General features: G+C 44.6%; 1 protein-coding gene across 3 annotated transcripts in view; it reads left to right on the top strand.

Annotated features, from left to right (window-relative positions):
- Positions 1-16,809, top strand: part of LOC121569204 (5'-AMP-activated protein kinase subunit gamma-1) — a 59,587-nt gene extending 42,778 nt beyond the window's left edge. The window contains exons 11-15 of one of the 3 annotated variants that reach the window (XM_045221417.1): positions 388-425; positions 568-714; positions 967-1,060; positions 4,332-4,474; positions 15,631-16,809. In XM_045221417.1, coding sequence (XP_045077352.1) covers positions 388-425; positions 568-714; positions 967-1,060; positions 4,332-4,474; positions 15,631-15,636 — 428 coding nt within the window. In that variant the 3' untranslated portion in view covers positions 15,637-16,809. Of the gene's footprint in view, positions 1-387; positions 426-567; positions 715-966; positions 1,061-4,331; positions 7,272-15,630 lie in introns of those variants that run through there. The other 2 variants (XM_045221416.1, XM_041879967.2) reach the window with 2 other exon arrangements.
- Positions 16,810-25,176: the final 8,367 nt, after the last annotated feature.

Genomic DNA, 25,176 nt, shown 5'->3' with positions numbered 1-25,176 from the left:
TAGACACAGGCTTTACTCAGTGGCAGGTCATTAGTAAAGATTGAAAAAAGTAAAGGGCCTAGACAGCTGCCCTGGGAAATTCCTGATTCTACCTGGACTATGTTGGAGAGGCTTCCATTAAAGAACACCCTCTGTGTTTTGTTAGACGGATAACTCTCGATCCACAATATAGCAGGGGATGTAAAGCCATAACCCAAGTTTTTCCAGCAGCAGATTACGATCGATAATATCAAAAGCTGCACTGGAGTCTAACAAAACAGCTTCCACAAGCTGACTATTATCAATTTATTTCAGCCTTATCAGTCATTTATGTAAGTGCTGTACATGTTGAGTGTATGGTTTTAGTGAAGTTGGATTCTGAATCTCTTTTGGTTTTGATCTTTTCAGGAAAAGTAGTGGATATCTATTCCAAGTTTGATGTCATTGTAAGTAATCCCTTTTTTCTTTCTTTTTTGTATCCCTTTCCTTAACACTTCATCAAACACCTGTTTAAAAAGTTGATTAAGTTGTTGATTAATATTTATTATCATAAGTGAACATTCAGTTGTTTGTCTTTGCTGTGTGTAGAACCTTGCTGCTGAGAAGACCTACAACAACCTGGACATCACAGTGACCCAGGCTCTGAGGCATCGCTCGCAGTACTTTGAGGGCGTCATGAAGTGCAACCGGCTCGAGACACTGGAGACCATCGTGGACAGGATAGTCAAAGCAGAGGTGAGATTGACTGACACCACACACACACACACACACACACACAACTGACCTTCAAAACCCTCTCCTGTCACAGTCTCAGATATGGTAGCCTAATAATACTACTAATACTAATAATAAGCACCCTCTCCTTTTCTTTTGTTTGCTCCCCCTTTTCCCCCCTCGCCTCCTTTTCACTTGTCCTCTTCCCCTTTCTCTTCCCCTCCTGCTCCTTTTCCCCCCCCTTTTCCCCCTCGCCTCCTCTCTCGTCCCCAGGTGCACAGACTGGTGGTGGTGGATGAGAATGCCCGGATCGTGGGCATTGTGTCCCTGTCGGACATCCTACAGGCCCTGGTGCTCACCCCCGCAGGTATAAACACCCAGCGTTCCTCCTAATCTTTTTTTTTAACGCCACCCTGTCCTGTCCTGTCCCGTCCTGTCTCCACCCCCCCACGATGGGGCTGGCTCCCATCACCGGAATGGTATGAACCAGCCTTGTGTCAATACATGCTGTATGTTGAATGCTTTCAGATACTTGAGCTGCACCTCAAATGTGTAAAGTATTTGACTCATGTGTTTAACCCAGGTCTAGTCTGGGTTGACTGAGGCTGTGGGATGTGACTGTGGTTTCTCTCTGGGGTATTGGAGCATGCTGGATGAAGGTACTGACAAGGGGACCACGCTACATGGAATACACAGGGTGTGCTTGCTCACACATAATCAAGCTTGTGTGTTTTTAGTGTTTGTGGCCAAGGGTGTGTCTGTTTTTGTGCTGTGTACAATTATATGTTCTAGCATGAGTGAGAATGTTCCTTCAGTGCGCGTGAGTGTGTGTTCTCGCGCCCCATGTCATGAAGGCTGAGTGATGAACGAGTAGCAGGCCCTACCATTTATCTCTCCATGCCCCACCCTCTCCTCTCCTTCTGTTCTCTATCTCCTCCCTGATGGATCGCGTTGCTACTACTTCCCCTCCTCTCCATCCCTCTTTCCCTCCTCTCCTCATCCCTCTTTCCCTCCTCATCCCTCTTTCCCTCCTCCCCTCCATCCCTCTTTCCCTCCTCCCCTCCATCCCTCTTTTCCTCCTCCCCTCCATCCCTCCTCCCCTCATCCCTCTTTCCCTCCTCCCCTCCATCCCTCTTTCCCTCCTCCCCTTCATCCCTCTTTCCCTCCTCCCCTTCATCCCTCGTCCCCTCATCCCTCTTTCCCTCCTCCCCTTCATCCCTCCTCCCCTCATCCCTCTTTCCCTCCTCCCCTTCATCCCTCCTCCCCTCATCCCTCTTTCCCTCCTCCCCTCATCCCTCTTTCCCTCCTCCCCTCCATCCCTCTTTCCCTCCTCCCCTCTTTCCCTCCTCCCCTCCATCCCTCCTCCCCTCCATCCCTCCTCCCTCCATCCCTCTTTCCCTCCTCCCCTCCATCCCTCTTTCCCTCCTCCCCTTCATCCCTCCATCCCTCCTCCCCTCCATCCCTCCTCCCCTCCATCCCTCTTTCCCTCTTTCCCTCCAGCCCCACTGTCCGTTCCCAGTCTCTATACATCAGAGAGACTCATCTCTACATGTCAACACATTTCCCCCCTGCTACAGCCAACCAGACATGAGTTCAAATAGTAATTTTCTTTCAAAAACTTCAGCTTCGCATGATTGAGCTTGCCTGGTGCACTTCAGACACGCTTAATCAAATTGTCAAAACATTTCTCTTTACACAGACTCTACACTTTCAGTTCGTTTAGCTGGTGCCTCATTATGTTCATGTTAACATTTAAGCTAGTTTTATTTGGCCCTTGGGATTATTTGGAGAGCTGTATCAGTAAACATTGTGATTCATCTCAAATGGCAAGAAGTAACATCCAATGTTGCTGAGGTCTAGAATCTAACACAAAGCAGAATTCTCTCTCTCTCTCTATACTTCTCCTAATAAAGATCTGTATTTGAAGTCTGCCCATTTGGCACTCAGAGCTTTTCCTATCTCTGAGCAAACTGTCAGAAAAGCCACAACACCTGGACTTGTCCAATAACAAACCCTCATTTTCTATTGCAAAATTCTGCTGCGTCACCTAATAAACACAACCCCGGTTTTCAGCCTGTCAGAGAGATGAGGGAGTTGTGCAGGCATTGGGTTGACTGCTGCCGCTGTATAGCTAGATGTAGAACACTGCATATTAATGATCTGCTTGGGGAAGTGTGGGTAATATTAACACGCACAATGTGTTGGGTTTAATGTTGGGAACTATAAACTGGGTGGTTTGAGCCCTGAATGCTGATTTGGCTGACAGCTGTGGTATATGTAAGGGTAATCAACGAGGGGCTATGAGTTCTATGGAAAATAATGAACGACGTAGGTGTGTTCCACGACGCGCTAGCATTATTTTCCAGAGAACGCATAGAGCCCCAAGTTGATTATCCCTTTTATACCATGGCTATAATTGAACACATTTGCCACTAGCAATTTGTTAATTTGCCAGTACAAATGTGTTCAACATCCACTGAAGTTGCTATCAAGTTTACTAGATGGCTACAGTAGTTGCCATGGTAACCAAACAACCAGACTTGCTAGTTTAGCTAACCAAACCATCAGTCCTGGCTTGCTATTATGAAAATCCAATTCAACAATGCCAATAATGTTTTCAATTTGACTTTTGCTTTCAAAAGAAGCTCAAGCATAGAACATATAAGAATAAACTAAAATTATTGAATTCTACCGTGCAAATATACAGTGCGTTATAGGGAAATAATGCACACTCTAATGACGTTCAAGCCAATCAGAAACAAGTATTCAACAATGCCATGGTATAACAGACCATATACCACGGGTATGACATGTATTTTTACTGCTCTAATTACGTTGATAACCAGTTTATAATAGCAATAAGGCACCTCGGGGGTTTGTGGTATATGGCCAATATACCACGGCTAAGGGCTGTATCCAGGCACTCCGCGTTGCGTCGTGCGTTAGAACAGCCCTTAACTGTGGTATATTGGCCATATACCACACCCCCTCGGGCCTAATTGCTTAATTATAACGTGTGTATACATTTTTACATTTACATTTTGTCATTTAGCAGACGCTCTTATCCAGAGCGACTTACAGGAGCAATTAGGGTTAAGTGCCTTGCTCAAGGGCACATCGACAGATTTTTCACCTAGTCGGCTCGGGGATTAGAACCAGCGACCTTTCGGTTACTGGCACAACGCTCTTAACCACTAAGCTACCTGCCGCCCTATACATGGTATACATGGTATTCAACAGCAAGGCAAAACCTCACATCTGAGTTAAGACAATTGCATGAGACATTTTAAAGAGGAACACAGAGATGCCGCCAACAATCCAACTGTAGGTCTCTCCTGAGCAGCAGCAAAATTATAATCACAAAGATTTTGATTTGGGTAGACATGATGAGAGATCACCGCCAATTACGGCCAAATAGATATAGCCTCATGCTTAATTGAGATTATCTTATCCAATTGCATTACTCAGGGAACACCCATGTCTTAATTTAGCATGGGAATGCTAATTACACTTGATGAGAGCAACAAAAATAGATTTCCACTGCTAATTGGTCATGCACACATCTCTGAATGCATCTGCATGAGCATGGACAAGAGCCTCTGAGACACTCTTCTCTTTCTTTCTCTCTCTCTCTCCAGGTATCTGCAGGAAGAACAGTCAACCACAACCAGAAGTAGAGTCGGAGGCAGAACCAGAGGTAGAGGGAGCGGCAGATACAGAACTACAGGAAGAGGCAGAGGCACCACCAGAGACATTGGTAGTGGCAGAACCAGAGACGGAGGTACCACCAGAAACATTGGTAGAGACAGAACTAGAGGCTGAGGCAGTGGTGGCTGAACCAGCGACTGAGGTAGAGGAGGTGGTGAAAGCTGATGCTGAGGTAGAGGTGGTGGCGAAAGCTGATGCTGAGGTAGAGGAGGTGGCGAAAGCTGATGCTGAGGTAGAGGAGGTGGCGAAAGCTGATGCTGAGGTAGAGGAGGTGGCGAAAGCTGATGCTGAGGTAGAGGAGGTGGCGAAAGCTGATGCTGAGGTAGAGGAGGTGGCGAAAGCTGATGCTGAGGTAGAGGAGGTGGCGAAAGCTGATGCTGAGGTAGAGGAGGTGGCGAAAGCTGATGCTGAGGTAGAGGAGGTGGCGAAAGCTGATGCTGAGGTAAAGGAGGTGGCGAAAGCTGATGCTGAGGTAGAGGAGGTGGCGAAAGCTGATGCTGAGGTAGAGGAGGTGGCGAAAGCTGATGCTGAGGTAGAGGAGGTGGCAAAAGCTGATGCTGAGGTAAAGGAGGTGGTGAAAGCTGATGCTGAGGTAGAGGAGGTGGCGAAATCTGATGCTGAGGTAGAGGAGGTGGCGAAATCTGATGCTGAGGTAGAGGAGGTGGCGAAATCTGATGCTGAGGTAGAGGAGGTGGCGAAATCTGATGCTGAGGTAGAGGAGGTGGCGAAATCTGATGCTGAGGTAGAGGAGGTGGCGAAAGCTGATGCTGAGGTAGAGGGTAAGGCTGAGGTGGTGGTGGTAGAAGCTGAAATCAAGACCAAGGTAGTGGAGGTTAAGGCTGAAACTGAGACAGAGATGGAGGCTGAGGTGGAGGTTAAGGCTGAAACCGAGGCTGAGGTGGTGATGGCAGAGGTAGAGGTGATGGGGTTTAAGGATGAAACCGAGGTGGAGGTTAAAACTGAAACCAAGGCTGAGGTGGTGATGGCAGAGGCTGAAGCAGAGATGGTGGTGGAGGTTAAGGCTGAGGCTGAGGTGGTGATGGCAGAGGCTGAAGCAAAGGTGGTGGTGGAGGTTAAGGCTGAGGCTGAGGTGGAGGTTAAGGCTGAAGCTGAGGTGGTGATGGCAGAGGCTGAAGCAAAGGTGGTGGAGGTTAAGGATGAAACTGAGGCTGAGGTGGGGAATGCTGAGGCAGTAGTGGAAGTAGAGACTGAAGCTGTACCCAAGGATGCTGGGGAAGGAGAGGCAGAGTGACATCCGTGGCAGTCTCTACACGCCGTGCATGACTGACCTGCCATGACACGTGACGCTGCTGTGAGAGGAAGTTGACTCAGGAGGAGGCGCGTCATTGGCCGGGCTGAGGAAGAGGTTGGATCTAATTGGTGGGATGGGTGGTATAGTAGAAGTGTGGCACTCTGGTAGTTTTCTGTGATGGAAAGACGTGGTCACATGGGTGACTGACTCGGGCTGACTAACCAGGGATCACTTTACTAGAAGGTCTGGGGAGGCGGTTGTGCCTCCCCTCTCTCCCTCCCCCCAACGGCCACCCGTTTCTTAAGATTGTGGACTATCACACCCTTATACTTTTACCTCTGGAAATTCTGTGGCACACCTAAAATGTCCCTATTAATTGATTTAGTGGAAATCACCTCCATCTCATCCAAACTGCTATTTTCTGTGACAAATGTTTTTTTATAGATTAAATAGGGTTCATCATAGTTCCTTACTCATGATGATTAATTTGTGTGTACCTAAGAGTGCCCAGTGAATCCATGCTAGAAAGAAAAAAAGAAATGGTGAAATAGGTCATTCGTTTTGAACCGTTTGGGTTAGAGATGATTGGTTTTCTGCATTGTAAAGATGCTACCACCAACACAAAGCCATGCTTCCTATATTGTTCTATTGCAGAGCCTGGACAGGGTCATGGTCTCAACCATGAGCACACAAATTGTTTGAATATTAGTATTTTAAGCTTATTTTTAGTTCCAGGGTACTTCTTCTACATCTTTATCATGATTATGTCTGCTCTCCTCCTTCAGGGAGCTTTGAGTTGTTGTTTTTTGCTTTATTTGCACAAGGTTTTGTGAACTTAACACAGGCTCTCTGAAAACTATACCAATCCCCCCTGCTACTTATGATGTCCCTATGACAGTGGGCGGAGCTCGCTGTCCTGTCTTTAACGTCATTGGTGCCTTTCGTCCCCACCAGCTATTGGCTGAGAGAGAGCGGGAGAACGTGTTAAAACTGAATGTGAGCGTATCCAAAACCAAAAACATGGATGATATATCACAACTAGCTGATGTTGAGATCATTTTCTAGAATCAAAGTTTGTCTGTTTATATTCCTGAAAAGTTAATTTTGAAATTATGCTGTAAAGATAGTCAAAGCTTTTATTTATTTATTAAATAGTATTGTCTCTGTGCTTAACAACTATTTTAGGTGGAAGAGCATGAAAGTGAGGTGATAGTATGATGACTTTGTTGTTCAATGCTTTTGAAGAAGCAGCAGCTGCCTATATCCAATATATCCAACAGTTCTCTTTACTTCTCCAGTTACTTGGAGGCATGCAAGATATATTGTACTCTGTATTGATCATACTGTAAATATAGAGAAACCTTCGTACTGAGGGGACTTTTTTTTCTGTGTATACAATGCCGTAAGATCATGTTCTGTCATTTACAGATTTTTTTTTCTTGTGGTTTAGGTTGTGGAGTATATTGTTGATAGTCTCGATAAGGGGTTTATCCATTGAAAATGTATAGAACTGGATGAGTACGACAATATAATGGTAATACATATTGTACATTTCAGTTATTTTATTTTTTACTTTGCTGTTTGAAAAAGTAATAAAACGTACTACTGAATCTTTTTATCTGGTGTGTATGATTGTGGTATTTAATGTTCTAACATAATGGCACCACCTAGTGGCACAATGGTGCAAATGTTGCCTTGAACTAGGCTACACGAAGGACCGACCCAGATCATGGAAGTTGATGCATTTTCAAATATGCCATTTTTAGTCTGCCTGACTGCAACAAATAGAAAATCCCAGCAAACTTTGAAGAGCTCAAATAATAAGAAAGAGGGAGACAACTAGGCCTAACCTACAGTGCATTTGGAAAGTATTCAGACCCCTTGACTTTTTCCACATTTTGTTACGTTACAGGCTTATTCTAAAATAGATTAATTGTTTTTTTTCCTCATCAATCTACACACAATACCCCATAATGACAAAGCAAAAACAGGTTTTTAGAATGTGAAATATCACATTTACAAAAGTATGCAGACCCTTTACTCAGTACTTTGTTGAAGCACCTTTGGCAGCGATTACAGCCTCGAGTCTTCTTGGGTATGATGCTACAAGCTTGGCACACCTGTATTTGGGGAGGTTCTCCCATTCTTCTCTGCAGATCCTCTCAATCTCTGTCAGGTTGGATGGGGGGCGTCGCTGCACAGCTATTTTCAGTTCACAAAAGATGTTAGATCGGGTTCAAGTCCGGGCTCTGGCTGGGCCACTCAAGGACATTCAGAGACTTGTCCCGAAGCCACTCCTGCGTTGTCTTGGCTGTGTGCTTAGGGTCATCAGGGTTGGGGAGTAACGGATTACATGTAATCAGATTACGTGTAATCCGTTACATGTAAGGGATTACAAAAAACCGGTAACTGTAATCCGTTACATTACCAGCAAAAATATTGTAATCAGATTACAGATACTTTTGAAAAACTAGATTTCTTTGAGGATTACTTTTAAATTATTTGACACTTCTCTGTTTTCTCAATGACATTCAAATCAGCATTGAAAAAAGGTGCAAGTTTAAGTTTGTTCCACCTGAACGATTCTGACCACAAGTCAGAGACCACTATGATGACACACCAAATGTGTTTGATGGATCGCGGGAAAAGAGCAGGAATAGGCTTTTATAGGCTACAGTCCAAGATACAGTGGGGGGAAAAAAGTATTTAGTCAGCCACCAATTGTGCAAGTTCTCCCACTTAAAAAGATGAGAGAGGCCTGTAATTTTCATCATAGGTACACGTCAACTATGTCAGACAAAAGGAGATTTTTTTTCCTCCAGAAAATCACATTGTAGGATTTTTAATGAATTTATTTGGAAAATAAGTATTTGGTCAATAACAAAAGTTTCTCAATACTTTGTTATATACCCTTTGTTGGCAATGACACAGGTCAAATGTTTTCTGTAAGTCTTCACAAGGTTTTCACACACTGTTGCTGGTATTTTGGCCCATTCCTCCATGCAGATCTCCTCTAGAGCAGTGAAGTTTTGGGTCTGTCGCTGGGCAACACGGACTTTCAACTCCCTCCAAAGATTTTCTATGGGGTTGAGATCTGGAGACTGGCTAGGCCACTCCAGGACCTTGAAATGCTTCTTACGAAGCCACTCCTTCGTTGCCCGGGCGGTGTGTTTGGGATCATTGTCATGCTGAAAGACCCAGCCATGTTTCATCTTCAATGCCCTTGCTGATGGAAGGAGGTTTTCACTCAAAATCTCACGATACATGGCCCCATTCATTCTTTCCTTTACACGGATCAGTCGTCCTGGTCCCTTTGCAGAAAAACAACCCCAAAGCATGATGTTTCCACTCCCATGCTTCACAGTAGGTATGGTGTTCTTTGGATGCAACTCAGCATTCTTTGTCCTCCAAACACGACGAGTTGAGTTTTTACCAAAAAGTTCTATTTTGGTTTCATCTGACCATATGACATTCTCCCAATCCTCTTCTGGATCATCCAAATGCACTCTAGCAAACTTCAGACGGGCCTGGACATTTATTGGCTTAAGCAGGGGGACACGTCTGGCACTGCAGGATTTGAGTCCCTGGCGGCGTAGTGCCCCAGGTCCCCCCGTGTGGTTCTGGGATTTTTGCTCACCGTTCTTGTGATCATTTTGACCCCACGGGGTGAGATCTTGCGTGGAGCCCCAGATCGAGGGAGATTATCAGTGGTCTTGTATGTCTTCCATTTCCTAATAATTGCTCCCAAAGTTGATTTTTTTCAAACCAAGCTGCTTACCTATTGCAGATTCAGTCTTCCCAGCCTGGTGCAGGTCTACAATTTTGTTTCTGGTGTCCTTTGACAGCTCTTTGGTCTTGGCCATAGTGGAGTTTGGAGTGTCTGTTTGAGGTTGTGGACAGGTGCCTTTTATACTGATAACAAGTTCAAACAGGTGCCATTAATACAGGTAACGAGTGGAGGACAGAGGAGCCTCTTAAAGAAGTTACAGGTCTGTGAGAGCCAGAAATCTTGCTTGTTTGTAGGTGACCAAATACTTATTTTCCACCATAATTTGCAAATAAATTCATAAAAAATCCTACAATGTGATTTTCTGGATTTTTTTTTCTAATTTTGTCTGTCATAGTTCACGTGTACCTATGATGAAAATTACAGGCTCTCTCATCTTTTTAAGTGGGAGAACTTGCACAATTGGTGGCTGACTAAATACTTTTCCCCCCCACTGTATGTATGTATGTATGTATGTATATATATCTATATATATATATATCTATATATGAATATCACTTAAATGCCTCATGAGCTTAGTTCAACTGTCACTCTCCATGAGAACCCAAAATAAAGCTTTCTCCAATGTTTGTAAACATTGTAAATGTAAACGAACACTGTGTAGCCTCATAACATGGTTAAAACAATCATTTTTATATCATGGATGGTCAGTCCTTGCATCCATAGCTCTGTCTATTAATCTGAGAGTGGTTGCATTTCGCCAGGCCCATCCCTCAGCTTTTTACCAAAACAGAGGTGGGGCACCGTTTTGTTATTGTTTCGTCTGTGGATTTGCCCTTTAAACAGCTGCATGTTATCAAAATGTCAAAGTGTCACCAACAAAAAGGTAAACAATAGGCCTATAGCAATTGCAGCATATGGCATTCCTTTTTCCACATGTAAATAGCCCTTTTCAGTAGTCTTTAAAGCATGCCATTCCATGAGTGCAGTATTTATTTTTGAGCCCAATCAGTCCTCCATGACAACAAAATCAAGAACAACAGAGTAGGGCTGGCTAATAAGTTCCAAACTTCTTCCATTTAAGAATGATGGAGGCCACTGTGTTCTTGGGGAACTTCAATGCTGCCAAAATGTTTTGGTACCCTTCCCAAGATCTGTGCCTCGACACAATCCTGTCTCAGAGCTCTACGGACAATTCCTACAACCTCGTGGCTTGGTTTCTGCTCTGACATACACAGTCAACTGTGGGACCTTATATAGACAGGTGTGTGCCTTTCCAAATCCTGTCCAATCAATTGAATTAACCAAAAGTGGACTCCAATCAAGTTGTAGAAACATTTCAAGGATGGTCAATGGAAACAGGATGCACCTGAGCTAAATTTCAAGTCTCATAGCAAAGGGTCTGAATACTTACGTAAATAAGGTATTTCTGTTTTCGTTTTGTCATTATGTGTAGATTGATGAGGAAAAAAAATAATTTCATCCATTTTTAAATAAGGCTGTAATGTAACAAAATGTGGAAAAGGTCAAGGGGTCTGAACACTTTCCGAATGCACTGTAGAATCTTAACCTGTTTAAAGGTCTTACATTGGCTATGGAGCGCGAGGTCACACAGTCGTCCAGAACAGCTGGTGCTGTCTTTCATGGTTCAATGTTGCTTGTCTCAACGAGAATAGAAGGCATTTAGCTCATCTGGTAGATTCGCGTCGCTGGGAAGCTCGCGGCTGGGTTTCCCTTTGTAATCCATGATAGTTTGCAAGCCCTGCCACATTCGTAGAGCGTCAGAGCTGTTCTAGTAGGATTCGATCTTAGTCCTGTATTGACGCTTTGCCTGTTTGATGGTTTATCAGAGGGCGTAGCGGGAAGTGTCCGGATTAGTGTCCAGCTCCTTGAAAGCAGCAGCTCTGGCCTTTTAGCTCAGTGCGGATGTTGCCTGTAATCCATAGCTTTTGGTTGGGGTATGTACGTGTGGTCACTGGGGGTGTCGTTGTCGATTAACTTATTAATGAATCCGGAGACTGATGTGGTAAACTACTCAATGTTATCAGATGAATCCCGGAACATATTCCAGTCTGAGCTGGCAAAATAGTCCTGTAGCTTAGCATTCGCTTCATACTTCCGTATTGAGCAATGGTATTTTCTGTTTGAGTTTTTGCTTGTAAGAAGGGAGCAGGAGGATAGAGTTATGGTCTGATTTGCCAAATGGAGGGTGAGGGAGGGCCTTGTATGCATTTCTGTGAATGGAGTAAAAGTGATGTACAGTTTTGTCGCCTCTAGTTGCACAGGTGACATGCTGGTAAAAATGAGGTAAAACCAGCGAGATGTATATCCATTTCCTCGTTCAGCCATGACTCTGAGAAATATAGGATGTTACAGTTTTTCAGGTCCCATTGATAGGATAGTTTCGAACGGAGCTCATCCAGTTTGTTCTCTAGTGATTGCACGTTCGCCAATAGAACAGAGGGCAATGGCAGTTTATTTGCTCGCTGACGTAGTCTCGTCAGGATGCCGGCTCACCTGCCTCTCTTTCGCCATCGCTTCGTCTTTCGAATCCCAGAGATTAGGGCCTGGTCCAGAGTAAGCAGAATGTCCAGAGCTGCCAACTCGTTGAAGTCAACATTTTCGGTCGTAGGAAATGATGGCGGGGACATTATGTACAAATAAAGTTAAGATCAGTGTAAAAAAAACACAAAATAGCAGAATTGGTCAGACTGCTGCTATCCACTGCAGCGCCATCTTGCACAAAGCGCGATCTTGCACAACGCTGGCATGGCAGGCCTTTAGCTAAGAATGATTAAGCTGTCAAGCCACTGCTTTGGAGCCACTCAGAGACAGTTAAGGCAGAAAATATGGGTATCACATGCCACATGGTCTGGGCTTCGTGCCAACCATGGCACAAGGTCATTGGGAGTGCTGTGTGGCGCTGGAGCCGTTGGATTAGAGTCAGTAGGGTGAAGCGTGCTGACTCAGACTACACACTCTTCAGCTAGTAGAGGGAGTGATAACGTCATTGACTCCTTAATGTAGCTAAATATGATTGGCTTTTTGAAATACATTATATTAAAAGTCAAGAACGTTTCCAATCAGATCCTATATGTTTTCTAGATGACGCCAAGCCATTATATACTGAACAAAAATATAAACACAACATGCAACAATTTCAAAGATGTAACTGAGTTACGGTTCATATAAGGAAATCAGTCAATTGAAATCAATTAGGCCCTAATCTATGGATTTCACATGACTGGGAATACAGATATGCATCTGTTGGTCACAGATACGTGGATCAGAAAACCATTCCATATCTGTTGTGACCACCATTTACCTCATGCAGCGCAACACATCTCCTTGGCATAGAGTTGATCAGGCTGTTGATTGTTATCCCACTCTTCAATGGCTTTGCGAAGTTTCTGGATATTGATGTGAACTGGAACATGCTGTCGTACACATTGATCCAGAGCATCCCAAATGCGCTCAATGGGTGACTATGCAGGCCATGGAAGAACTGGGACATTTTCAGCTTCCAGGAATTGTGGACAGACCCTTGCGACATGGGGCCGTGCATTATTTTATTTATTTATTTTTTGTCATTTTAGCAGATGCTCTTATCCAGAGCGACTTACAGTTAGTGAGTGCATTATTATTTTTATTTATTTATTTTTTATACCCCCTGTGGGAATCGAACCCAGAACCCTGGAGTTGCAAACGCCATGCTCTACCAACTGAGCTACATCCCTCAGTTATCATGCTGAAACATGAGGTGATGGCGGTGGATGAATGGCATGAGAATGGGCCTCAAGATCTCGTCGCGGTATCTCTGTGCATTCAAATTGCCATCAATAAAATTAATTTGTGTTCGTTGTCTGTAGCTTATGCCTGCCCACACCATATCCCCACCGCCAACGTGGGGCACTCTGTTCGGCAAACCACTCGCCCACATGTGTAGCTCAGTTGGTAGAGCATGGCGCTTGCAACGCCAGGGTTGTGGGTTCGATTCCCACGGGGGACCAGTATGAAAATGTATGCACTCACTAACTGTAAATCGCTCTGGAGTAGAGCATTTGCTAAATGACTAAAATGTAAAATTATGCCATACACGTGGTCTGCGGTTATGAGGCCAGTTGGACATACTGCCAAATTCTCTAAAAACGACTTGGAGACAGCTTATAGAAGATGTATTTATATTCAATTCTCTGGCTACAGCTCTGGTGGACATTCCTGCAGTCAGCATGCCAATTTCACGCTCCCTCAAAACTTCTGACATCTGTGGCATTGTGTTGGGTGACAAAACTGCACATTTTAGAGTAACCTTTTATTGTCCCCAATACAAGGTGCACCTGTGTAATGATCATGCTGTTTAATCAGCTTCTTGATATGCCACACCTGTCAGGTGGATGGATTATCTTGGCAAAGGAGAAATGCTCACAAACAGGGATGTAAACAAATTTGTGCTCACAATCTTTGAGAAAAAAGCTTTTTTGTGCGTATGAAACATTTCTGGGATATTTTATTTCAGCTCATGAAACATGGGACCAACACTTTACATGTTTCGTTTATATTTTTGTTCAGTGTATATACAGTGGGGAGAACAAGTATTTGATACACTGCCGATTTTGCAGGTTTTCCTACTTACAAAGCATGTAGAGGTCTGTCATTTTTATCATAGGTACACTTCAACTGTGAGAGACGGAATCTAAAACAAAAATCCAGAAAATCACATTGTATGATTTTTAAGTAATTAATTTGCATTTTATTGCATGACATAAGCATTTGATCACCTACCAACCAGTAAGAGTTCCGGCTCTCACAGACCTGTTAGTTTTTCTTTAAGAAGCCCTCCTGTTCTCCACTCATTACCTGTATTAACTGCACCTGTTTGAACTCGTTACCTGTATAAAAGACACCTGTCCACACACTCAATCAAACAGACTCCAACCTCTCCACAATGGCCAAGACCAGAGTGCTGTGTAAGGACATCAGGGATAAAATTGTAGACCTGCACAAGGCTGGGATGGGCTACAGGACAATAGGCAATCAGCTTGGTGAGAAGGCAACAACTGTTGGTGCAATTATTAGAAAATGGAAGACGTTCAAGATGACGGTCAATCACCCTCGGTCTGGGGCTCCATGCAAGATCTCACCTCGTGGGGCATCAATGATCATGAGGATGGTGAGGGATCAGCCCAGAACTACACGGCAGGACCTGGTCAATGACCTGAAGAGAGCTGGGACCACAGTCTCAAAGAAAACCATTAGTAACACACTATGCCGTCATGGATTAAAATCCTGCAGCGCACGCAAGGTCCCCCTGCTCAAGCCAGCGCATGTCCAGGCCCGTCTGAAGTTTGCCAATGACCATCTGGATGATTCAGAGGAGGAATGGGAGAAGGTCATGTGGTCTGATGAGACAAAAATAGAGCTTTTTGGTCTAAACTCCACTCGCCGTGTTTGGAGGAAGAAGAAGGATGAGTACAACCCCAAGAACACCATCCCAACCGTGAAGCATGGAGGTGGAAACATCATTCTTTGGGGATGCTTTTCTGCAAAGGGGACAGGACGACTGCACCGTATTGAGGGGAGGATGGATGGGGCCATGTATCGCGAGATCTTGGCCAACAACCTCCTTCCCTCAGTAAGAGCATTGAAGATGGGTCGTGGCTGGGTCTTCCAGCATGACAACGACCCGAAACACACAGCCAGGGCAACTAAGGAGTGGCTCCGTAAGAAGCATCTCAAGGTCCTGGAGTGGCCTAGCCAGTCTCCAGACCTGAACCCAATAGAAAATCTTTGGAGGGAGCTGAAAGTCCGTATTGCCCAGCGACAGCCCCGAAACCTGAAGGATCTGGAGAAGGTCTGTATGGAGGAGTGGGCCAAAATCCCTGCTGCAGTGTGTGCAAACCTGGTCAAGACCTACAGGAAACGTATGATCTCTGTAATTGCAAACAAAGGTTTCTGTACCAAATATTAAGTTCTGCTTTTCTGATGTATCAAATACTTATGTCATGCAATAAAATGCAAATTAATTACTTAAAAATCATACAATGTGATTTTCTGGATTTTTGTTTTAGATTCCGTCTCTCACAGTTGAAGTGTACCTATGATAAAAATTACAGACCTCTACATGCTTTGTAAGTAGGAAAACCTGCAAAATCGGCAGTGTATCAAATACTTGTTCTCCCCACTGTATGTGTTAATTAACCCTCTCCTTGTTTCATACCCTGTCTGTCTCTGTTTTTGTGTCCGGATATAGATATGAGCTCTGAGGTGCTTGACTGCTCAATGCCCCAGTACAACAACAACCTGGACACTCCTCTCACTGACATTCCATTTGTTTGGAACCTCAACACAGAGCAGAAGCAGGTCAAGGAGAAGGAGAAAGGGCCCTGAACTAAGCTCACCAAAGAGCAGAAAATTGCATGTAAATCCTAGTGATCAAATCACAATCACAACTGGATCATGTTCATCAGGACACACAATAAAAACATTTTTACAATTGTTTTGTAACGTAAAATTGTAACTGAATTTAACTATTTCTAATAATTTGACAGATGTCAAACTATTACATACATGGCTAGATGTATTGCTTTAAGGTGCATGGAATCACCTCACCTAAGCCAAATAGACCTATCAAAAATGTACAGTCACATTTCCTTCAAGCAATACAACAAGGGACTTTGGCCCCAGGACCAGGTGTTTGGTAAATGATAAGAAAGTGCTCCCTTTGGAAAAGGGTATATACAGTATTTCAGAAATGCTCACTGGGTAATGGCGTGGCTTGAGTTCAGTGACACAAATATGGTGTACTGGGCTACACTGCATTTATAGCAGGTGGAATATTGAATTCAAAAACATGTTCTGTATGTGCTCCAAAGGCACAATAGATTCAGCTCTCAGTAGATTCAGCTCTCAATAGAGGCAGCTCTCAATAGGTTCAGTCCAAACTTTGAACGTTACGGAAAATCTCTGCAGTATACATGTGGCCCAACTTTCCTCTTGTTTTATGACTACATTAGTTTGATTAGATGTTGAATGTCCATTTTTTTTCTTCATAGGATTAGGATGTTCTGTGTGAAGGTGTAATACTGACCAGGATGTTCATAAATAGGTGAAAGATCACACTGTTACTGTTGAATGTACATTAACATGACATATACCTGTTTTTCTTGAACTGAATATTGCCAATATTATAGTTCAAACACAAGGTGGCAATATAAACTCACTCTATGAAAGGTTTATTTCACATTGTTTGAATGGTGATTCGTTCTTTACAAATTCCAACCTCCCCAAATGAGAAATTACAACTCAAAGATTTATTGTATACAATAATAATAATATTGTATATAATGTAATATTGCCTACTCACAATCAAGTCTGTGATAAGCTGGCTTACTCCTGAATTTGGTTCCCAATTAAATATGAAATGGATTAAGCAATAATGCAATGAAATACTTTGAATAATCTAGTGTTTCAAACCCTCTTAAATTTTGATCAGATAGAATGGTTACTAAAGATGATTTCAACATTGATATGTAAACATGTTATTCTCTCTCTTTCTTGTTCGTTCGTTGTCTGATAGTGTACAGTTTGTGTGGTGTAGTAGTAGTGGGTAAGGCTAGGAGAGTGGTCTGGAGAGCTGAACCTAGGTCAGTTGATAAAGGTACTCACTTGAGCGTGAATAAATAAATATTGCTAGACCAGTCTTCTTTTATTAATGTATTAAAAATAGTATTTTGACTGTCATTAGCATGACATTACATGTAATAAGCATGAATATGACTGATATCAGATTTTGCCAACTGACTTAACACTTGGTTTAATGGTTAGCTAGCTAAAAAGTAAGGCACGGTTAGATTGCACACTGATGTATGTAACATGATAGAGTTCTGTCATTTTATACATTTGCTATCATGACTTCTTGTGACATACACTACCACACTAATACTGTACAACTAGTGCAGTGGAACTACAATGTTGTGATGGTGGGCTCAAGTAAAGTGTTACCACAGTTTGGTGCAATGTTGGGCTGTACTAATTCTTACTCCAGGCCCTTACAGTGCACAGTCTCGGTATAAGTGATTCTGATTTAATTATCATAACATTAGCATTGTATCACAATATATATATATTTTTTTATAGACCGATAGGCCATAATGCTGAAGATGTAAAAACATATAGTATTGCTTGGCTGAATGGTATTAAGTAAGTATTCAACCAGGACAAAAATAGTCAATTCTGGTATTCCACTAGCCTACACATTGGATTTACACCCTATATAAAATGGATACAGTACAATGTTAGATTCTAAATCATTTCACAAAACCATTTTTCCTCTTTCTATCAGAAAAAAAATCCCCACACCCACTCTAATCTGACCAGCTCCACCAGATCTCAGATTCACACTGCTGTGATATTGTGTTTCAGACTTGCTGCAGACACAACCTTTTCACCTGCAGCACCCGCACCCTGAGAGAGAGAGAGCTGAGGAGTTTGAGCCAGGGCTTCAGTTGAGGAATCCCCCCAGACACACACTGTTAACAATGATGGGAATAAGCACCTGGCTGTGCATGTTTGTGTCGGAAGTAGCACAAACTCTCTCTCTCCATCTCCCATCCTTGAGAAACCCTATAGCAACCCTATAGCCAGCCAGGAAATGAATAGGACCACAACACAGAGAGAGAGAAAAGACAGACAGGGAAAGAGAGGGGAAAAGGGAGGGAGAGGGGAAGAGATGGAGTAGAAGCAAATAAAGGGAGACAAATGGCAAGTGAGATGTAGAAATGAAAGGAGAGTGCAAAAAATAAATAGGTTGATGTGAAATGTGTCAATGATATAAAGGAAATTGAACGAAAGAGTTAGAAAAAGACAGATACAGATAGAGAGAGAGAAAGAGATAGACAGATACAGAGAGAGAAAGAGAGCGGGAGAGAGAGAAAGACAGAGGGAGAGAAAGACAGAGGGAGAGAAAGACCCAGATAGACAGATAAAGCCATTTCAGTTGAGGATTGGGTATTTCCCACAGTTTGGAGCTCGAGTTAGGACTTGAAAAGCAGGTTGCGTGCAATGCTGAGGGACTCCCTCAACCTAATTAGGAAAGGCAGAAAAATAGTTCCTCCCAGGATATACGTTGCCACGCTACTAAGAGGACGGATAAAGTGATTTTCCCAATCCCTTCAGGATACAGGTTCACTCCGAGCCTCCGCCTCCGGCGCATTCCGACATACAAGTGACTTTCACCGTTCCCACAAAATTCCCATTTCGGGAACGCTTCCTTGAAGAATGTTTGGTATTCCTTGTAGTTTAAATATTTTGCCTGCCTTTGAGTGGTTCAGCGCAATAGCATCCCTTTGCCACAAAGGTTGGTTTTGATATTGGAGTTGAAAGTTGTGATGTTAGAGTAGCTCTCTAAGGACTGGAACATTGACGGTTGAAATTTCCCCACGGGTATAGGCCCTTTACTTCTCAGTTGGCATAGTAGTACCCTTCTTCTCCTCACTGTGTAGTGTATTACAGTACCATTGTGAACAGTTAATATTGAGAAGCTGTTTCATAACAGAATGATCTATTAATTGTTGGTTGCATGTTGTGTACTCTCTCTGGGTTGACTCTCAGACAGTATACTGCCCCTGGAATTCACTCACTCTCATTACCTTGTTGTGCTCTCACTTCTACCCCTGAAGATAACACGGCAGAAGGGCATTTGGCACTTTTCTGTCTGCTGTACGCTCTGGTGCCATGATTAATTGCTACCTTCCCTTTTTCTCCAGTGTATCGACGGTTAAAATAATATCGTTTTTTTTCTTCAACTATTTAGCATTTGTTTAGATTATTATTTGATGTGTGAAGTTAACTGTCTTGTGGCTGAGTGAGAGTTCATGAGAGTAGTTATTGAATAAAATGATCATTTTTTTTAGGTAAAGAAATATAGCCATTTATTAAATAATGGCAAAGTTACAATATCTATAATAGCAAACCACTTACAATGCATATCCAATACATAGCTTCAATCTAATGCTATTGTGAACATTTGAACAGAGACAATGTGCCCACTGATTTGGTCGAATCGGTTGAATCACTGTTTTTCAAGTCAGCAAAATGACTTCATAGCCTAAAGGAAGATACTATTTTTTTCAGCTCAAGTGTGGCTGAGCTCCCTTCCGCTTTTGCATTTACTGGTGACCATCGCCTGAGACTCAATACGAACTACTTCATGACTATCAATACACGGAAAGTGACATCAACGGTTTCTAAGGAAACTCAGACCCTAACGTCTCTTTGGTCTCATCCAATGTCATGCACTAATGAAAACAACACACAACACCTGACTCTGAGGACCGGTTTTCCCCGACACAGTTTAAGCCTAGTCCTGGGCTAAAAAGTGTTTTCAGTGGAGATCCTCCATTGAGAGTCGTTTTTTAGCCCAGGACTAGGCTTAATCTCTGTCCAGGAAACAGGTCCAAACAGTTTGGCTCAGTTTGACAATGCTCTTACAAGAGTGTCCTGAAAGATTCTTAAAACAAGAAATAAATAATTTTTATAAAAGGTTTCCATATGATCCACAAAAACAGTTAACACAGTTTTGTGTAGTGTCTATGTTTTGTTTTCTATGTGTTTCTTTCTAGATCGTTTATTTCTATGTTGGCCAGGGTGGTTCCCAATTAGAGACAGCTGTGGCTCGTTGTCTCTGATTGGGAACCATACTTAGGCAGCCTGTTTTGCACTTGTCATTTGTGGGATCTTGTTCCGGAGAGGTTTGTGTTTTGTTAACCTTAGGACTTCACGTATTGTTTTGTTGTTTTTGTAATTTTGTAAAGTACTCATTAAAAGATGTACGCAGATCACGCTGCGCCTTGGTCCGTTGCTTATAACGATCGTGACAGAAGATCCCACCAAAACAGGACCAAGCAGCGTGTCCAGGAGCAGACAGCCTGGACTTGGGAGGAGATCCTGGACGGGAAGGGATCCTGGACTTGGGAGGAAATCCAGGCCGGAATGGATCGCCGTCCATGGGAGGAGACTGTGGAGGTGCGCCATAGAGAGGAGCAGCGGCGCCAACCGTGCCGACGTCGGACACGCAAGAGGCAACCCCAATACATTTTTTGGGGGGGGCACACGGCTTGGACGACGGGGCAGCAGGAGGCAGCTACAGGGCGAATCTGCAGAATAGGAGAGGAGGCCACCAGGTTACGGGGGCTATTGGTCGTGAGGGAGCAGGAGTTAGTTGGTCAGAGGGAGGAACTACTGGAGGCGATAAGGGAGAAGGAGAGTGTAGAGGCACGGCGAGAGGAACTGGTTAGGCAGCAGAGGGAGCGGAGGTTTATGAGGAAACCCAGTCCCGCTCCTCGCACCAAGCAAGTGGTGTGTGTCACCAGTCCGGTCCGGCCCGTTCCTGATCCCCGCACTAAGTTAGTGGTGCGTGTTCCCAGTACGGCCCGACCCGTTCCTGCTTCCCGCACAAGGCCAGTGGTGTGTGTTCCCAGTACGGTCCGGCCCGTTCCTGCTCCCCGCACTAAGTTAGTGGTGCGTGTTCCCAGTACGGCCCAACCCGTTCCTGCTCCCCGCACTAAGTTAGGGGTGCGTGTTCCCAGTACGGCCCAACCCGTTCCTGCTCCCCGCACTAAGTTAGTGGTGCGTGTTCCCAGTCCGGCCCAACCCGTTCCTGCTCCCCGCACTAAGTTAGTGGTGCGTGTTCCCAGTACGGCCCGGCCTGTTCCTGCCCCTCGCACCAAGCCTGTGGTGCGCGTCGCCAGCCCGGCCCGGCCTGTTCCTGCCCCTCACACCAAGCCAGTGGTGCGCGTCGCCAGCCCGGCCCGGCCTGTTCCTGCCCCTCGCACCAAGCCTGTGGTGCGCGTCGCCAGCCCGGCCCAGCCTGATCCTGCCCCTCGCACTAAGGCTGTGGTGCGCGTCGCCAGCCCGGCCCGGCCTGTTCCTGCCCCTCGCACCAAGCCTGTGGTGCACGTCGCCAGCCCGGCCTGTTCCTGCTCCCCGCACCAAGCCAGTGGTGCGCGTCGCCAGCCCGGCCCGGCCTGTTCCTGCTCCCCGCACCAAGGCAGTGGTGCGCGTCGCCAGCCCGGTCCGGCCTGTTCCTGCTCCCCGCACCAAGCCAGTGGTGCGGCGTCGTCAGCCCGGTCAGGCCTGTTCCTGCTCCCGCACCAAGCCAGTGGTGCGCGTCGTCAGTCCGGCCCGTTCCTGCTCCCCGCACCAAGCCAGTGGTGCGCGTCGTCAGCCCGGTCCGGCCCATTCCTGCTCCCCGCACCAAGCCAGTGGTGCGCGTCGTCAGTCCGGCACAGCCCGTGCCTGTTCCACCGGTGCCTGGTCAGGTACCGGTCAGCTGCTCCACACCGGAGCCTAAGCAATCCGCTCCACCGATGTCCAGCTCCAGCCAGCAGGGCCAGACCAGACCAGGGGTGCTACGGGGGGGTAGCTAGAGAGTGGTGGTCACGCCCGGAGCCGGATCCGCCTCCGAGGCGGAATGCCCACCCAGCCCCTACCCTCTTGAGTTTGTGTGGCGCGGTCGCAGTCCGCGCCTTTGGGGGGGGGGGGGTACTGTCACGCCCTGGCTCTGGGGACTCTTAAATGTTGAGCCAGGGTGTGTAGTGTCTATGTTTTGTTTTCTATGTGTTTCTTTCTAGATCGTTTATTTCTATGTTGGCCAGGGTGGTTCCCAATTAGAGACAGCTGTGGCTCGTTGTCTCTGATTGGGACACCATACTTCGGCAGCCTGTTTTGCACTTGTCATTTGTGGGATCTTGTTCCGGAGAGGTTTGTGTTTTGTTAACCTTAGGACTTCACGTATCTTTTTGTAATTTTGTAAAGTACTCATTAAAAGATGTACGCATATCACGCTGCGCCTTGGTCTGTTGCTTATAACGATCGTGACACAATGTGCACATTGCACAGTTTCTCTACAGATAAATCATATCCAGCCTTAACTGCGATTTAGTAGGGAGTTGTAGTTTCCAACAGGCCAATTTTCTACATAGTTTAGCGCATAAAACGCTGTAATTAACTACAATGACCATAATCCATTGTGCATCTACTTGTCCAGCGTGTTTCTTTTAAAGCCAATTTATACTTGATCTGGGAGTGTGGTTCTGAGGCTCCGTACTGAGGGTATGACGCAATTGCGGAGCCTCCGGAGGCTTGCAGAGGCCAAATCAAGCTCCGTGCTGCATTGCCGTGCGCCTCCCAAATGTTGTAACAATGCGGAGGGCTCCTTATAGCTCCGCATTGACATGATTGGTTGACGGTAGGTGGGGGCGGTACATCCTGTATAGACACAAACTCACTTCCTTGACAACAAACATGGAGAACTTTGATAAAAGGCTATCAGAACAAGTTCACAAATAAAAAACATATTTATGATACTGTACCTCGTGTAGGGATTTCAAAGACACAAAAATGAGTTTGAGCTCCTAGAAAGATATCGAGGAGTTAATGGGGATAGATGCGGTAAAGAGGTCAATGGAATGCAGACCATGGGGGATAGGACCCTGGATTGGTGCACATTGAACAAATCTGTTCTAACAGCAAAGTGGATATTTCTCAAATCCGTCATGATTGATGTAATGTAACAGGCCCACAATGTGGTTACTAAAATCAGATTTGGATATATTTGGTTGTTTTCGCTGCATAACATTTAGAAGCTGTCCCTTTTCTGGTTTAGAAAAAGTGACTGATAAATGCTAACTCCCATTTGTATAAGCTGGTAGCATAGCTAGCATACAGAAGTTGGTGTTGGTAGTCAAAGTCGTTTTTAACTGTAATGCAGTTGATTGATGATGATGACATGAGCATGTATTGGGGTTGACATCCATACAAGCATTATACTCCGATTTGTACTTCAACATAGTGTGAAATACACATACATTATAAACAATAGCCTACATTCCCCCTTAGGAGACTGAAAAGATTTGGCATGGGTTCTCAGATCCTCAAAAAGTTATACAGCTGCACTATCGAGAGCATCCTGACTGGTTGCATCACCGCCTGGTATGGCAACTGCTTGGCCTCCGACTGCAAGGCACTACAGAGGGTAGTGCGTACGGCCCAGTACATCACTGGGGCCAAGCTTCCTGCCATCCAGGACCTCTATACCAGGCGGTGTCAGAGGAAGTCCCTCAAAATTGTCAGACTCCAGCCACCCTAGTCATAGACTGTTCTCTCTGCTACCGCACGGCAAGCGGTACCGGAGCGCCAAGTCTAGGTCCAAAGGGCTTCTCAACAGCTTCTACCCCCAAGCCATAAGACTCCTGAACAGCTAATCATTGCTACCCGGACTATTTGCACTGCCCCCCAACCCCCACCCCCATATTTTACGCTGCTGCTACTCTGTTTATTATTTATGCATAGTCACTTTAACTCTACCCACATGTACATATTACCTCAATTACCTTGACTAGCCGGTGCCCCCACACATTGACTCTGCACCGATACCCCCCTGTATATAGCCTCCCTACAGTTATTTTATTTTACTGCTGCTCTTTAGTTATTTGCTTTAATTTTTTTTACTTAACACTTTTTTTTGTATTATTCTTTAAAAAATGCATTGTTGGTTAAGGGCTTGTAAGTAAGCATTTCACTGTAGTGTCTACACCTGTTGTATTCGGAGCATGTGGCAAATAAAATTTGATTTGATTTTAAATGTAGGCTAATTTTGCTGGGGGACAATGGGGAGATTCGGGATGGAGATGCAGGTGGAAAAACGGTGCAGACTTTTTACTTCAGGCTATCTTGGTTGAGCTCCTATGTCAAGCACCGGGAAACGGACACCAACATCTCTTTTTGTTTAGCCAGTTGCTTGTAATTAGCTGGATGGCTATAGAGATTAGCCCTGAATCAGTATGACTGGAACGGTGCAGACCAATGTATTGGATGCGTACGACAGCTGCCCAAAGCGCAAGAAGTATGAATTCTCTGACTTCTGCAGAGGCCGCATTGCAGTAAATGCTGTATGGCCACTGCAGAAGTCCTATTGACCATGCAGAACCTTTCATGCCTGCAATGGAAGAGGCAGAAGAATGCGCGATCGTGAAGGGATATAGAGCGCAGCTGTTGCTTCGCAAGGCATCTCTACCTGAAAATACATTACCTATGTGATTGATAGTTGTTATTCAGAAGTCATAAAAGTATGCCTTATTTATTTTGAAGAACTACAAAATAGTGATTTTGTAAGACAGCATAATATGAAGCAGCTCTATAGAGATGAGATGATGGCTTGGAATGAAATAATAGTCATCAGAGAAAACAAATGTAATATACATAACTGAAATATTTTATGAAAGTAATGTGAATACATTATGGTTAATAAGTGATGAGCAGTAATGAGCAGTCACTACCATCATGGGACTTTTATTAATTGTTTTATTCTGTGTTTTTACAGTATTCAACCCAAATAATCAAAACCGAAATCCGTGATTATTGTTTTATGATGGAACCGAAACCAAACTGACCTCAAAAAGCACTAATCGGTCAGCCCGAGTGTATGTGAGGCCTTTGTGTCACGTTAAAGGGATAGTTTACTTGAAATACAAATTATTATGATTTTGCCAGTTACATTTTAGTCATTCAGCAGACGCTCTTCTCCAGAGCGACTTACAGTGAGTGCATACATTTTTATTTCTTCCATACTGGCCCCCCGTGGGAATCGAACCCACAACCCTGGCGTTGCAAACGCCATGCTCTACCAACTGAGCTACACGGGGCCCACCTTGGCTGTGTTCATTTGTATTTCGAGTAAACTACCCCTTTAACGCGACACAAACGGCTAACATTGCTCTCACTTCTTTTTAACATTGCT

The sequence above is a fragment of the Coregonus clupeaformis genome, chromosome 7, assembly GCF_020615455.1.
Source record: "Coregonus clupeaformis isolate EN_2021a chromosome 7, ASM2061545v1, whole genome shotgun sequence".
Lineage (NCBI taxonomy): Eukaryota > Metazoa > Chordata > Actinopteri > Salmoniformes > Salmonidae > Coregonus > Coregonus clupeaformis.
The sequence above is the reverse complement of the archived record's forward strand: the minus strand, read 5'-3'. Positions and strand labels throughout refer to the sequence as shown.